This window comes from Lingula anatina, chromosome 10 (assembly GCF_051362555.1).
Source record: "Lingula anatina isolate TDL-2025a chromosome 10, LinAna3.0, whole genome shotgun sequence".
Classification (NCBI taxonomy): domain Eukaryota; kingdom Metazoa; phylum Brachiopoda; class Lingulata; order Lingulida; family Lingulidae; genus Lingula; species Lingula anatina.
The window spans coordinates 16,546,474-16,563,155 of NC_141776.1; the positions used below are offsets into that span (position 1 = coordinate 16,546,474).

At 33.7% G+C, this 16,682-nt stretch overlaps 1 protein-coding gene across 1 annotated transcript; it reads left to right on the forward strand.

Moving 5' to 3' along the window:
- Positions 1 to 106: 106 nt before the first annotated feature.
- LOC106177136 (autophagy-related protein 16-1) lies at positions 107 to 16,650 on the forward strand. Its single transcript, XM_013559825.3, has 14 exons — positions 107 to 250; positions 946 to 1,060; positions 1,479 to 1,581; positions 1,814 to 1,887; positions 2,196 to 2,286; positions 2,657 to 2,817; positions 4,850 to 5,012; positions 5,298 to 5,403; positions 12,801 to 12,871; positions 13,009 to 13,080; positions 13,454 to 13,574; positions 14,093 to 14,272; positions 14,590 to 14,821; positions 15,365 to 16,650. Exons 1-14 carry the CDS (start codon positions 145 to 147, stop codon positions 15,456 to 15,458), a joined length of 1,689 nt encoding a protein of 562 aa, XP_013415279.1. The 5' UTR covers positions 107 to 144; the 3' UTR covers positions 15,459 to 16,650.
- The last annotated feature ends 32 nt before the right edge of the window (positions 16,651 to 16,682 follow it).

The following is a 16,682-nucleotide window of genomic DNA, read 5'->3' on the forward strand; positions in this document are numbered from 1 at the left end:
AACCATTTTTTGGCTTTAACTTTTATAAATTATAAATTTTACTATTGTTTTTGAAAGGAAAGTCAAAATTATATTAATAAATTACATATTACAAAATTCGAAAGCAAATACAATCTCATAATTGACTCTGCTGCTCAGGAAAACATGATGGAAGGAGTTGCAAAGCAAGATTGGAAAAGTACAATTCGGGACTTAATTAAAGAACGCGACAAACGCGAGCATCAGCCTTTCCTAAGTTTAATACAAGCACGTGAGTAGACCCTTTTTCCAGCCTTCTTTCTGTTAACTGGAATAAGGAACAGTGAATCTGAATGTTTAATTGCCAGCAAGGAAATGATAGTCTGCTGTTGACACTAGCTAGCTGACTCAGTAACTGTGTGTTTGTAAGGTAATCCATTTTCTCTTATTTTTCACTCCCACCGCCCACTGCTGAGATTCAGATGAAGAAAATCTGAAATTTTTCATATCAGTCTGCTTAGAGTTTTGTGAAAGAGACGGATCAACTGCATTTGCCCCAAATGAAAATGAAAGATTATAATTGTAGATATAGCACAGCCACAAGACAGCCACATGTAGTGTAAAGGGAAGTGAAAATAACTTGGTGTTTTGAAATTGATTTATTTTATTATTGTTGTCTCTGTTAGCATTTAACACCTTATTATCAAATTTTGTATTTAGCCAAAATGCCTACCCTATTTCAAATAGGTTAAAAATTGCAGATTTGATCCTTTTTCTTTTCTTGACACAGTTTGTACAGGGATGCATTAAAAAGCAGCTGTCGCTGAACTAGCACTACATATTTCACACACCTACTCGTGGGATTCCTGTTAGAAACTTTCTAAAGGGTTATCATAAAATGTTAAAAAAGTTTTATGGCTAGATGTAAGACAGAAATTATTATAATAATCTGTCTGATCACATAACCTTACCGTTTTTTTTTTCCAGACAATAAATTATTTGAAAGTGTGGATTCAGTGCGGACAAAGAACCTTCAGCTTACATTAGAGACGGAAAGACTAAAGCATGAAAACCTGGAGCTTAGTTTAAAAACTGATTCTGGGTGAGTAAAACTGAATTTCAATGACATATGAACTTCTTAAATATTAGCTGAGAAGTAGCTGAGATAAAAAAAATTCCATATTCAACTAGTCAGAATGAATTACTAGTACAGTATCCAAAGTCTCACGGATTTTCCAATAACATGATGTGGTGCTTTTAGCTTTCTCAGATTATTTTTGCACACAACGAGAAGAAAAAAGGTATATTGTAGACATTTTTAGCTGAATTAAAGTCGGTTTCTGCTTGGATTTTAGCCGACTTCTGAATTTTAATCAATCTCTAAACTGAACAAAATCCAAACCTTTGAAGTGTCCTGTGTATGCATATAATATTGTATACATTTTGTAATATATATTTTTGGTAGTGTTGCCCCAGTACATGTATTTGCTTGAATTACATACTGTTTTTGTTCTTTATAGTGGTGGAGGTGGGGTCATAGGAGCAGAAAGGGTTAGAGAGCTAGAACAGAAACTATTTAAGTTACAGGAAGAATTGACAGAGCTTCATAGAAAGAAAGGGGAGGTAATCTCTCTCTATATATATAAATTTTTCTCTCTCTGTCTCGCACGCACACACACACATGCATGCACAAGCACACACACAGGTCTCGTATACACCTTTAACACACACAAACTAAGTACTAATCACATTCTCTGTAAATTCTGATCAGAATATAAGAAAATTTATTACACAAATATAAACTGATAGAAGAGACAAATATCAAGTCAAAAACATAATCTTGTTTACTTTTTAGAACTCTCAGAGGATTATTGATTTAAACAATATACTCCAAGAAAAAGAAAGGGAAATCCAAAGTAAAGATGGAAAGTAAGTGTTGGTAGCCAGGTTAAAAAGACTAGAATTTGCAATTGAGAAATCATCTTATTACCAATAACTACTGACAGTAATTTTATATAAACATTACAGGATCGAAATTGTGACTACAAATCAGTCAAAGTTATCAGCAAGTTCAAAAATACAATAGATTTTCTGTTGTTTTTACGTACATCAGTGTTTCAATATTGCATTACTTTCATATGATTTACAATTATATTTGTGAGCATTTGTGTTATTGTCATATAATTACTTTGCTCTGTCAATTCTCAAATAGACAAGTATCTTTTCATACATCTCAGGCTGTCTGATATGGAATCCAATATCCGTGCCATGGTGGCTGCTAACAAATCATTAGAGGGAACTATTATGGAGTTAGAAGCAACCAATCAGGTGAGGTGTTACACTCAGTCTATGGATAATAGCCTACTGCAAGTTTTCTGTTTTCTGTATCACTTTTAATTAAGGATAATGAGATTCATGACAAGAGATTATAGTTCAAGCTTAATGCTTGAATCAATAACTTGGATGTAGTAACACAGTCATTATTTCATATTAACTAGGAATTTTTCAGCCACACGAAGATCAAAGTAACATTGAAAAATTTTAGAATTTTTTCTGGGAAAGTGGTACCATTTTTCTTTTTGCCTGCCTTTGGTTTTTCTGTTAGAGTTAAGTCATTGCACGGTTCAAGTCGAAATCTGCTGATAAGTTTCTACTGGCTTGAATCTCAAGGTTATTTTTCCATCCGTCTTCCCTCCAGATGTTAAAAGATGAGCAGCAAGCTCTGCAGCTTGCGTTTACTTCACTGGAGGAGAAATTCCGGAAAATCCACGAAGAAAATAATGAGCTGGTGACGAGATGGATGGAGCAGAAAGCACTCATGGCTGACAAGCTGAATGAAGAAAACGATGTTGCATTTAGGTGAGACTCAGTGAAGCATTCAGACTAATAGATCCACAGATCAAAAATGGTTAACCCCACTTGAATGCTTGTTGTGTAATCCCCGCAGGGAATCTATTCAATGTGTGATCCGGAATTAATTGGCAAGCTTTTAAGCGGGTCGCCACTTTTGATCCACGGATCTGTCAGTCCACTGTTCTGAATGTCCTCCTAGAGGGGATGAAAAAGAAAACTCTTGTAGATTTTATCAGTTTTTTAGTTCAAATTGATTGGTTAGATTTTGAATGAAGGCAGCATAAAAGTTGGTCAGCTTATAAATGTAGCCAATTTTGTTAAAGCCCAAGATAATAAGCCTGCAAATGCAGACAATATTAACATTTCAGTTTGTTAGCTTGTGAATACAACCTCAGAAAATGGATTATTATAATATTGGTATCTAAGCTATTCTGGTTGAGAGTGTAGCTTCTTCAAGAGCTTTGTGGTTTATTCCTTTCTTGTAGTATTAGTTCTCCGTCATGTAAAAGTAATAATAATAAAAATAATAATAATAACAATATTAATAATAATAATAATAATAATAATAATAGCGACAGTCACAGAAATATTGGAGGTAAAACCTACATATTTTATAAGCTCTTGATAAAAAGAAAAACAATAATTTAAATTGATACATACAGAGCTAATGAAACTCTTCTCTCAATAATAATAGCGCTTTTATCCAGCTATTGAATAAATATACATTAAGATTAGATTAATTTTTGTCTCAAGCTCTAAAAATTATAATCTAAAGATAAGTATCAGCGACACTATATACAGGATTTTGATCTAAAAAAAAAAAAGAAATTTCCTGACTTGGCAAGTCAAGTCCAGAAAATGCCAAGTAAGAAGTCAACAGATCAACACATGACTGAATGACTTTGAAAAGGTGCTTGGAATAATTTTGAAAGCAAAAGCTATGACTAAGTAAGGAATGTATTTAATATTTGATATCAGCACGACTTGAGGCTGGGCCATACCTCTAGAGGAAGTGGAATATGGAATACTAGTACTTGAAATTGGAGAAAACAAGGTTTTTAGTGTTTTAACATGATTTAGTCCAGGAAAGGTGTGGAAGATGGCTGCATTTTGCCATTATATTGTACTGTGTGTCTTGTGAGGATTTCAGTTCAAGCTGTAACAGTAATACTGTCCTTATGGGGTAGGTAATCTTTAAATTGATATAATATATTATTGATAAAAAACATTAAACATGGTGAAATCCACATGTATGACGATGACTCAACATTGACAGAAGTTGCAAAAACAACTTGGGAACTAAAATCGGGTCATTTAGTAGCTAAGCACCATATTTCATAGGCTAGATGTTTTGTTTGTTTTGTTAATTCAGTGAGAAAAGGTGAAAATAATTGTAATCACTACAAATAGGTGACTCCGAGTGTCCAGAAAGATTGGTCTAAAAATAAGAAAAATTCTGCTGATTAACTTTGTGTGCAGTTTTTATTCTTTGTCAAAAAGAGAACTATTTTGGTATTATTAAGGATCAGCTGCTCTTACAAACTTTCATTTTTGTGTTTTTGCTCTTTTGTTCACATAAACAATGTAAACTGACTTCTCCAATCAAAAAAATAGTGGAAGAAACAATCGTCTGTGTGTGATTTGGGGGGAAAAGAAATATCAGTGCCTTGAAGCCAATCAGAAAATGCTGTATTGTCACAGTGTTTTGTAGGAATAGGACTTTCAGTTTTGGGTATGATAAATATTTAGTATACTGTACTTGGTTACTCAGGTGGTTTTAGAATATGTTGTTGGCAGAAAAGCACTGGTTCAATTAATGTGCTCAAAAAGCAAAGAAAAGTATTATCCTTTTGCCATTGAGATTTTTAAATATATTTAATTTTTTTTTCAAGTGACCAAATGATTTTAGAAAATAGTGTCCTCAGCAAGTAGCAAGTTTAAATGCAGCTCAAAGTGGCATAACATCTGACCATTTAAATTTGCAGCTGGAAATATATTCATCTTAACATAATTTGACTTAAAATTGCGATATTTTCAGGATGCGACAGGCCAAAATGCAGCGGGAGTTGGCGGAGGCAGCCAAGGAACAAGTGACTATAAAACCTGACCGCTCACACCAGAGCAGTGGAAGTATATCCAGTAATCCGCCCGTACCTTTCTGCCTGAGTGTTTCCCTGCCCACCAAAGCCCTTTGTAAACTTGTAAGTTTTACTTATTTTTGTTTAAAATGTTGTAAAATGATCATTTTGGGCATTGTTATTGAAATGCAATGCCCTTTTATCATTGTGAAGTTCTCAGGAAAAGAGTTGTTGAAATGAGTAAAATATTGAAATATATTGAAAAAGTTAAAAACAAAAAAAAGATACAGAATTGTGAATAAATATTGTTCTCTGAGTTATAATGAAAAATAAAATAGTCTAAAACCAAATGAGTTTCCATGTAAATATTAATAAAAGAAAAGAATGTTTTGTTAATTTTTGCTCCAGGATGCCCATGAGGGTGAGGTGAACGCCATCAGGTGGAGCTATTCTGGCCGATTGTTTGCCACAGGGGGCACTGATAGGAAAATTAAACTCTGGGAATACAAAAGTGGTAAGTGACATAAATAAGACACACTTCTGTTAACAGGAATTGATATAAAGACTGGTTTTAAAACAGAACCAAAGACCAATGCAAGGTAAATCTGTAACAAGTAACTAAAGAAATTTTAAATACTGATCTTTGGCATTAGCTGTTTCTTTATTCATTTCTGCCATTCTTTATATGAATCAGATGCACTTTTTCATTAAAGGGGGTATTACTGATTTATTTTTAGTCAAAAATTTTGGCAGACCAAATTTTTGACAGATTTCTGATTTGTTTGTCAATAACATAGTACAGTCGCTGTGTTTGATCTATGTAGGCACAATATTAGAAGAGCTAATGGGAAAATCAACAGGTTGGATGTTATGCAAACACCCTTAGACTAACTCTCTTATTAGACAGATAAAAACCTTGATAAACAAATGATTAGATCTATCATTGGATTAAGAGATCATCATGAACAAATTTATAATAAATATATTATTTAATACGTTTTGATTTGGGAAGATTAGAATATTACAGTTTCATTAATTGATAAATATTTATTTTGTGTTTTATACAAAAATGGGTTTTTATTTTTCCCTGATGAAATCAAAACCTTTTAGATCAGTTGCACAAATGATTTTCATTCACAGAGAAACGCAATTAGTTTTTTTCCTAACCATCACTAGGCAGATAGGCTAATACATCATATTATAGTTATCCATTTTGTAAATGATTGTTTAGATTCTTAAAAATAATTGCAATGTAGATGCTTTTAATTTATCTTTTACCTCTCTTTTTATGTACAGACACAGATGTGTCTGTACATATTGCCATCACCTGCGTCTGTCGTCGCCGTCGCCGTCGCCGATCATGTCGCCGTCGCCGTCGCCGTGCACTTTCAGCGTTAACACCATAAGTGGAAGACAGTTTTACTTTTTGGCTTTATATTTACAGAGCTGATGAATATTCATAAAACACAGGTCAAGTTCGAAAATCAGCATGATCGGGCCATTATTGTAGAATTTATGCTGTTTTTTCACTTTTCAGCATATATGCAACACTGTTAACACATTTCAAGGAAAACTGATAGGCCTGTTGTCATGAAACTCACAGGAGTAATCAATCTTACTAAAACGCAGATCAAGTTCGAAAATCGGCATGATCGGGCCACTATTTTAGTAGTTATGCTGTTTTTTCACTTTTCAGCATATATGCAACACTGTTAACACATTTCAAGGAAAACCCATAGGCCTGTTGTCATGAAACTCACAGGAGTAATCAGTCTTACTAAAACGCAGGTCAAGTTCGAAAATCAGCATAATCGGACCATTATTTTATAAGTTATGCTGTTTTTTCACATTTCCTCAGATTCAATTCTTAGGCATGTTAACAGTCTCATTATTTAATTAATAAGATACGTAAAAGTGTTTGTTTGACATTTCCTGCATCTTTACAACATTGTTAGTTGATTACGTAAAAATGATGGTAAACTTGTAATCGTGTATTGTGTAATAAGGTGTCAAAAATGGAAATAAACTCATATCATTGCAGTTTGTAAGATTCAATCATTCACTATGTTCAGAAACTCAGAATGGAGGAAATTGGACATTTGACACTGTTCTATTGATATTTTTCACATCTCATCAATTTTCTTAGTTGATCATATAAAAATGGCAGTAAACTGTTAATTTTGTTTTATGTTAAAAAAGTGTTAAAAATGGAAATAAACCCATTTCAGAATAGTGCTGTCTTGTTTACATTTTGGCATTTTCAAGTTGTGACTTTGAAGTTCCATGGGCCTGAAGACCTTTGCTAGTCACATTTTCTGAATATCCATAATACTAATATTTTATTATTAAAAATTGATGGTCATTATGCTGTTAAACGTTATGTAATATTGCATCAAAATTTGGAAAAAAATATTTTGGGCACTGCTTCCATGATGACCATTTAAGAAAAATCATGTCACTTACTGTTCTCAAACTTACAGGAAAGAAACATGGGACTAAAATACAGCTTCAGTAGGCAATGCAGTCTGTTTGGTAATTCTTTCTGCTAGTTAAACAGTTTTTTTTGTGAAAATTTAATTTTTCACATATTGGCATTTTCAAGGTGTGACTTTGAAGTTCCATGGGCTTGAAGACACATGCTAGTCACATTTTCTGAAAATCCATGATACGCATATTTTATTATTAAAAATTGACGGTCATTATGCTGTTAACCACTATGTAATATTGCATCAGAATAGAAGAAAACACAATTTTGGGTGCTGCTGCCATGATGACCATTATGGGAAAACCATGTTACTGATGATTGCCAAACGTTCAGAAAAGAAATACAGGACTAAAATGCAGCCTGAGTTGGAAAAGCAGTCTAATTGGCTTCTTTTTCTGGAAGTTATACATTTTCAAAGTGTGAACTTGAACTGCCATGGGCCTGAAGCCTTATGCTTGTTACACATTTTACTTACATTGGTATTACCTGTTGAGCATAATTTAAATTTGATGTTGAATTTGCAGTTTAACATAATGTACTTTTGCATCAGAATTGACAGTAGCCTATTTTGTGCATAGTTATTTCCTGCTTTTTGTCTGTACATTTGACAGCTTTGCTGCCTTGTTTTTATGTACAGACACAGATGTGTCTGTACATATAGCCGTCACCTGCGTCTGTCGTCGTCGCCGTGCACTTTCACCAATAACACGATAAGTGGAAAACTGTTTTTTCTTTTGGTTTGAAACTTACAGAACTGATGAATATTCATAATACGCAGGTCAAGTTCGAAAATCAGCATGATCGGGTCATTTTTAGGGAATTTATACTGTTTTTTTCACTTTTTTCAGCATATATGCAGCACCGATAACACGATAAGTGGAGAACCATTTTACCTTTTGGCTTGAAACTTACAGAACTGATGAATATTCATAATACGCAGGTCAAGTTCGAAAATCAGCATGATCGGGTCACTTTCAGGGAATTTATGCTGTTTTTTCACTGTTTTTAGCATTTATACAACACTGATAACACGATAAGTGGAAAACCATTTTACCTTTTGGCTTGAAACTTACAGAACTGATGAATATTCATAATACGCAGGTCAAGTTCCAAAAACAGCATGATCGGGTCACTTTTAGGGAATTTATGCTGTTTTTTCATTTTTTTCAATGAAAGTTATGCTGTTTTTATGTACAGACACAGATGTGTCTGTACATATAGCCATCACCTGCATCTGTCATCGTCGCCGCCATGCACTTTCACCGATAACACGATAAGTGAAAAACCGTTTTACCTTTTGGCTTGAAACTTACAGAACTGATGAATATTCATAATATGCAGGTCAAGTTCGAAAATCAGCATGATCAGGCCATTTTGATGGAAGTTATGTTGTTTTTTCCCTTTTTTCAGCATATTTATAACACCGATAACACAATAAGTGAAAAACCATTTTACCTTTTGGCTTGAAACTTACAGAACTGATGAATATTCATATTATGCAGGTCAAGTTCGAAAATCAGCATGATCGGGCCATTTTTATGAAAGTTATGCTATTTTTTCATTTTTTTCAGCATGTATGCAACACCGATAACACGATAAGTGAAAAACCGTTTTACCTTTTGGTTTGAAACTTACAGAACTGATGAATATTCATAAAACGCAGATCAAGTTCGAAAATCAGCGTGATCGGAGCAATTTTATGGAAGTTATGCTGTTTTTTCAGCATATATGCAATACCGATAACACATTTCAAGGAAAATCAATTGGCCAATTGTCTTGAAATTCACAGGGGTGATCAATGTTATTGAAATACAGATGAAGTTAAAAAATAAGTTCGATCGGTTCAGTTTTGGTGAAGTAATGCCTTTTTATGTACAGACACAGATGTGTCTGTACATATAGCCATCATCTGCGCCTGTCGGCGCCGTCGTCGCCGTCGTGCACTTTTACCGATAACACGATAAGTGGAACACCGTTTTTGCTTTTGGCTTGAAACTTACAGAACTGGTGAATATTCCTAATACGCAGGTCAAATTCGAAAATCAGCATGATCGGGCCATTTTTAGGGAAGTTATGCTGTTTTTTCACTTTTTTCAGCATATATGCAGCACCGATAACACGATAAGTGGAAAACCATTTTACTTTTTGGCTTGAAACTTACAAAACTGATGAATATTCATAATCTGCAGGTTAAGTTCGAAAATCAGCATGATCGGGTCATTTTTAGGGAAGTTACGCTGTTTTTTCACTTTTCTCAGCATATATGCAACACCGATAACACGATTAGTGAAATAACATTTTACCTTTTGGCTTAAAACTAACAGAACTGATGGATATTCATAATATGCAGGTCAAGTTCGAAAATCAGCATGATCGGGCCTTTATTTTAGAAGTTATGCTGTTTTTTCACATTCCCTCAGATTCAATTATTAGGCATGTTAACAGTCTCATTATTTAACTAATAAGATACGTAAAAGTGTTTGTTTGATATTTCTTGCATCTTTACAACATTGTTAATTGATTGTGTAAAAATGATGGTAAACTTGTTATCGTGTATTGTGTAATAAAGTGTCAAAAATAGTAATAAACTCATCATTGCAGTTTGTCAGACTCAATCATCCACTATGTTCAGAATGGAGGAATGGAGGAAATTGGACATTAAACACTGTTCTATTGATATTTTTCCCATCTCGTCAATTTTCTTAGTTGGTCATATAAAAATGGCAACAAACTGTTTATTTTGTTTTATGTTAAAAAAATGTTAAAAATGGAAATAAACCCATTTCAGAACAGTGCTGTCTTGTTTACATTTTGGCATTTTTAAGATGTGACTTTGAAGTTTCATGAGCCTGCAGACCTTTGCTAATCACATTTTCTGAATATCCATGATACTAATATTTTATGATTAAAAATTGATGGTCATTATGCTGTTAAACATTATGTAATATTGCATCAAAATTTGAAGAAACCCCTATTTTGGGCACTGCTCCCATGATGTCCATTTAAGAAAAACCATGTCACTTACTGTTTTCAAACTTACAGGAAAGAAACATGGGTCTAAAATACAGCTTCAGTTGGCAATGCAGTCTGTTTGGTAATTTTTTCTGGCAGTTAAACAGTTTTTTGTGAAAATTTAATTTTCCACTTATTGGCATTTTCAAGGTGTGACTTTGAAGTTCCATGATCCTGAAGACCTTTGCTTGTCATGTTTTCTGAATGTCCATGTTACTAATATTCTATTATTAAAAATTGATGGTCATTATGCTGTTAAGCATTATGTAATATTGCATCAAAATAGAAGAAAACACAATTTTTGGTGCTGCTGCTATGATGAGCATTATGGGAAAACCGTGTTATGACTGTCAAACCTTTAAAAAAGAAACACAGGACTAAAATGCAGAATGAGTTGGAAAAGCAGTCTAATTGGCTTCTTTTTCTGGAAGTTATACATTTGAGTGAAATATTCATTATCTTTTTGGCATATTCATTGTGGGACTCGGAGCTCCCATGGAAATAAAGCCGAATGGTAATCAAATTTTCTACATGTCCATGCTATTTATTGTCAATAATCAAAGATTGGTGATAATTATTCTATAATTTATTATGTAATGTTACATCAAAATTGACAACAATATTTTTGCATTGCTACTGCAAACATTATGAAAAGAAAACTGTGTTACTTATTATTATTTTAAACTTACAATTATGATTTTTAGGATTGGCATGCAGTTCAAATTAGAAAGCCAGGTCAATTGGGTTATCATTTATTATTGAATTTATGCAATTTTGTGTGAAATTTTCATTTTTCTTATTCTGGCACTTTCTAAGTATAAACTTGAACTCTGATGGGCCTGAAGCCTTATACTTTTACTTTCATCGTTGTTACCTGTTGTGCATAATTAAAATTTGATGTTGACTGTGCAGTAAAACATAATGTATTATTGCATCAGAATTGGTAGTCTCCTATTTTGTGCATTATTGTTTTGTGCTTTTCTTAAGATGTGACTTATGGGCCTGAAAGACCTTTGAGAGGGTCAGTCTGTTAATATCCCTTTGGTATCACTTAGCTAATTTCTGAGTTATAAAGTCATTTGCCTAATTGATAGGCCATTAAAGGAGATTACATAAAGCACACTTGTTGATATTTCCTTGTAAACTCCCAAAAGTTAAGCTCTCTGCTAGATTAATAATAAATAAGCAGTGATAATTATACAGGTTATTATATATATATATATATATATATATATATATATATAATCAAAGATTAAAAGTTTGAATAGCAGCTTCATTGAAATTATATTTACCTCAGGCTCTGCCTAGGAGGTTATATTTTCACCCCTGTTTGTCTGTCATCAACATAACTCAAAAAGTTATGGACCGATTTTGCTGAAATTTTCAGGAACTGTCAGAATTGGGCCAAAGAGGACAATGATTAGTTTTTAGTGGTGGTCTAGCTCAATAATCAATCAATAATCAACAATAATCAACAATTGCTGCCTTGGCAGAGGTCTGCACTCTCGGTGGTTTTCTAGTATTGTTATGTTTTCCTTTACAATTTTTTCTCAAACACTTGCATTTGTGACTTTTAACTCTCACCCGCTCGAGGCTCTGCACATTTTCTGTATTTCCACATAAGCAATTGTATTTTTTTATGTCTTTAAACATTATTTAAAATTATTTTATGCACTGTCATCATTTTTCAAATATTGAGACTTTCATCATGTGACTATAGTCTCTCATGGTCCTGAAACTGTAATCTTATCGAAGATTGAGACCATCTTCTGGGTCTTCTTTAAGACAGGTTATTAAGTTTATATTGACTGGTATCTATTTTTTTCTGTTGAAAGACCATCAAAATGGAGGATGGATCAACATAGATACTTTGGAATACTGTCAGAAAATATCTCAGGGTCCGCTCCTGTTATTGACCGTGTTACCTGTTGTGCATGATTAAAATTCAGTGTTGACTGACAGTGCTATTATAAGCATTATTTATTATTGCATCAAAATTGACAAAATTACCTTTTTTTGCATCTTTATTTTCTGTTTTTTGTCTGTACATTTGACAGCTTTGCTGCCTTGTTTTAAATCCTTAGTATGTGCCCTGCTTTATTTTTTTTTTACAAAATTTGATATACAAATATAGATTAAAACCAATTGTATTACAATCCAATTTTGAGATCTATGGAGATATGACTTAACATTATTATTTTTTAGAATTAATCAAAACGATTTCATTACCACTTCCATTTTGGTAGTCAAACATCTAAACTTCAAAACTGTAAAAGATATTTTACCTTAGGAAAAAAAACTTCCTTATTTGTGTATTTTGATCACATTAATGCAGTGATAAATGCTGTCTTAAAGCACTTGTAAGCTGTATTTTGAGATGACATCGCTCCCAACTTTTTCCTCCTCAATTTTAGGTCGCTGTGAAACAGTTGGGACTCTGTTAGGGAGTAACGCAGGTGTCATGTCTCTCGATGTCAATACAGAGGTGAGTACGAAGTAAAACATATGTCATGATAAACACACATGATGTCAAAATTTTTGTCAGTTTTGTAAAATGTGTGTGAAAGTGTTGATTATATGGGCTCTTTTGTCTAAATTCATAAATTTTCAAATATTTTCCAGGAAACCTTGATTCTTGGTGCTTCTAATGACTTTGCTAGTCGAGTTTGGTCACTTCAAGATCACAGGTTAAGGGTGAGTGGACCTCAAGACTTGTACACACACACATGCATGCACAAACACGTACACATTCATAAACACCTGTTCATATTTCCTACGATAGGTTTTTTTTCTATAAATTACTTAAGGTAATAATAGCATGTTAAATTCACTGGGCTCTATATATTTGGTATTTTTATAAAAATCCATAAATTGAAATGTTCTTAATGCCAATTTTTAATATAAAAGTATTTGTCATATTATCACTCACCCTGATAAGGTGTTAGCAGTCACATTTTTGACATAGATTCCATAAAAAACATTTGCCTTAAAAGTTCAAAGTTTAAGACAGTATCTATCACAAGTTCATAATAAGCTCCTGTTAACATTTTATGACCCCTATTTCCAGCATACGCTGACAGGACACAGTGGGAAGGTGTTGGCTGCCAAGTTTCTGGGGGATTCCAATAAAGTTGTCTCAGGAAGTCATGACAGGACGTTAAAGATATGGGATCTAGTCAGCAGGGCATGTGAGTCACCTATATATCATGGCATATATTTACTAAAATTACAGATACATTATTCTGAAGAACAGTATGGAATGCTAATACTGGCTAGTAAAATCACATCGAGTAAGTTAAGTGTTGTTCCCTCTATTGCTGGTCAATGTTTCTACTTTTGTTAATAAATCCTTATGACCATTAGGCCTGAAGTATCAGGAGGCTAAAAAGGTTTTGCAAAGAAGTATGTGTAGAAATCTCAGGCTGAAATGCCCCCCTGTTTAAGGTCAGTTGGTTGCATAGTTGTGTGTTTCATAACAGCAGAGGTGCCTATACCTTGAATTATACCAATATATATGAGTTTTAACAGGCTGTAGAGGAACAGGTCCACTCTGACTTGAAATATGAACTAGGTTCTATTTCATTTATCAAATTTGGTCAACCAAGGGGGTGAAAAGGGTCCATTTTTTTCAGAAATTAAAAAAAAAAAATCATTGGAATTGCTGTTTACGAGCAAGTCAAACATACAGGTTATTTCTTTTTCTCAGGCATCAAGACAATATTTGCTGGCTCCAGCTGCAATGATCTTGTCACATCAGACGGGTTCGGCAGCAACATCATCAGTGGCCATTTTGACAAGAGGATACGTTTCTGGGACACCAGGTCCGAGTCCAGCGCCAATGAGATCTCTCTGCAGGGGAGGGTCACATCACTGGATCTGTCACCAGGTAAGGAGGGCTGGGGACACTGGTTAGGTTTATAAACTGTAGGTGGCAGCACAGTACAATGAATGACTCTCTCACTCTCACTCTCTCTCACTCTCTCTCTCTCTCTCTCTCTCTGCAAGGAGGGTCTAGAGACACTATTCAGGGGTATGTGTTTGAACCGTAAGAGGCAGCACAATACACTGAAATAATCTTGTCTTGAATATTCATTCTCTATCTTAAGTCTCTATTAGTTGCAAGTAGAATGCATATTTTAAACATCCAATATGGATAATGTTTTATTTGACTATATAAGACCCAAATTCATCTCCCTTTTGCAGATCGTAACTATCTCCTAAGTTGTTCAAGAGACGACACTTTAAAAATCATCGACCTCCGCATGAACCAAGTGACGGGGACTTTCTGCACTGGAGGATTTCACGTGGGCTGTGATTGGTCGAGAGCAGTGTTCAGTCCTGACGGAGAATACGTGACTGTAGGGGGCGGTGACGGCACAGTATTCATTTGGGACATTAAAAAGAACAAGGTTGAGAGGCAGCTGAAAGAACACAAGTGAGTGGAAACGATCATTTTTTTCCTTTAGTTTTAATGTCATATATTACTGTATGTTAAAATAGCTATGGTGACATTTCTTGCTTTCTTTTATTTTATTTTATTTTATTTTATTTTTATTTTTGTAAATATTATTTAAAAAACTATTTTTGAATATTACCATTTCCACATAAAATAATGCTCACTTGCCAAGAAAATTTTAATATTCATCAGCCTTTTACTTTAAGGTAAAATGAACTATAGTATTAACAAATATTGCTCATGCTAACATCAGTCAAGTTACCAACAGGTTTCTTTAACTAACCAATTTGGCTAGTTTCATTGTCAGAGCAATGGACAAAAGAACTTCAATTCCATTATTGAAAATTGAGCTGAACATTTTGGATTAATAGAACTCAAAGCTGTAGAAATTAATGTTATATTCTTGCATTGACTATTCTCTTAATTGTGATAGGTGAGATGTTTTACATTATCACATCCAACACAATCAGTGTTCTCAACTAACACAATTTCTAATATCAGTGTAACCATTTTTCCTTTCAGTCATTCTGTGGTAGCATGTTCTTGGCATCCAGGAGGATCAATGATTTTAAGCTGTGATAAACAAAAGAAGGTGATTTTGTGGTCAGACTTCTAAGTACTGCCAGAAAGCAATGAAGCAGGAGGAGAAGCACACCCAGATTGTGTCCCAGAAGTGGTAGTAAGCACAACTAACACAATGAGATATGCTGGGTCGTCAGTAAAATGGGAAGTGATTGTGCAGCTAGCTCAACAACCACAATCAAATTGGATTGAAAATGATAAAATCTGCAAATAAGAGATAATTGACGATCATATCAAGAATTGCTTGGTACACTATGTGGACAGGGTTGTGCTATTTTTGATTGTGGTCATGATATGTTAAATGTGAATTGTTAAGATTTTTGCCTCATAAACCTAAATTGCCGAGAAGAATTTTTATTGGGTTGTGGTAAAGTTAAAAGTGTGACATATATGTCATGAGTGAAAACAAAGTGAAAAAAACGTGAAGAAAACATATCTCAACTTCAGATCCAAAATGGCAATTCCTGTTCAGTACCTAATTTCTGTCATATATTAACCTGTATATCTATATTTAGTAAACCTGTTAAATATGGTGATAAAATCATGACATACTTGTTGAAGCTTATAAGAGCCAGTAAGTAAGCCAAGATGTCTATTGTAAGAGCTTATTTTCATAAAAGTAAAAATGAATGTGCAGAAATTGATTTTCTATTGAACTTGTTGTAAAGGATGCTAATATATTGCTTTTTTTAATCCCAAAGATAAATCCACAAATATCTAAAAAAAGATCTTACCTACAATCTAGAAGCCTGCATTAAGCCCATTCTCGTCATTGTTTGTTTTGTACTAAATGTGTTGCCTATAGGTAATGTAATCTGTTACATTATTTGTGTACCCCAAAAGATGCTTTTGCCTATTGCATATTTATTAAAGGAAGCACTTTTCCCAGCTTTATGTTGTGTTGTTGTATTGTGTTAGTGAGGTGCAATTGTTTTTCCCATGTATGAGCACTTGCATGAAATGTAACACGAAAAAATGAATGATTTTATGGTGGACTTCTTTAGAAACTTGGTATTGTTTTCCAGAATTTGCTTTTAATTGTTGCCTTTTCTGTGTGCAATTATTCAGTATTGCATAGTGGTTTCATCATGCAGTTGCAAAGAACTAAAGTCAAAGAAGCACCGATGTGGTGTCCCAGTGTCAGATATAAAGGAGATATTGTACATTTTGTAAATTTTTATGTAAATTTTGATGTGAAAATGAGAATAAAGAAAAAATTAACCTAATGACTTGTGTTCAAGTGATCTGGTGTACAAGT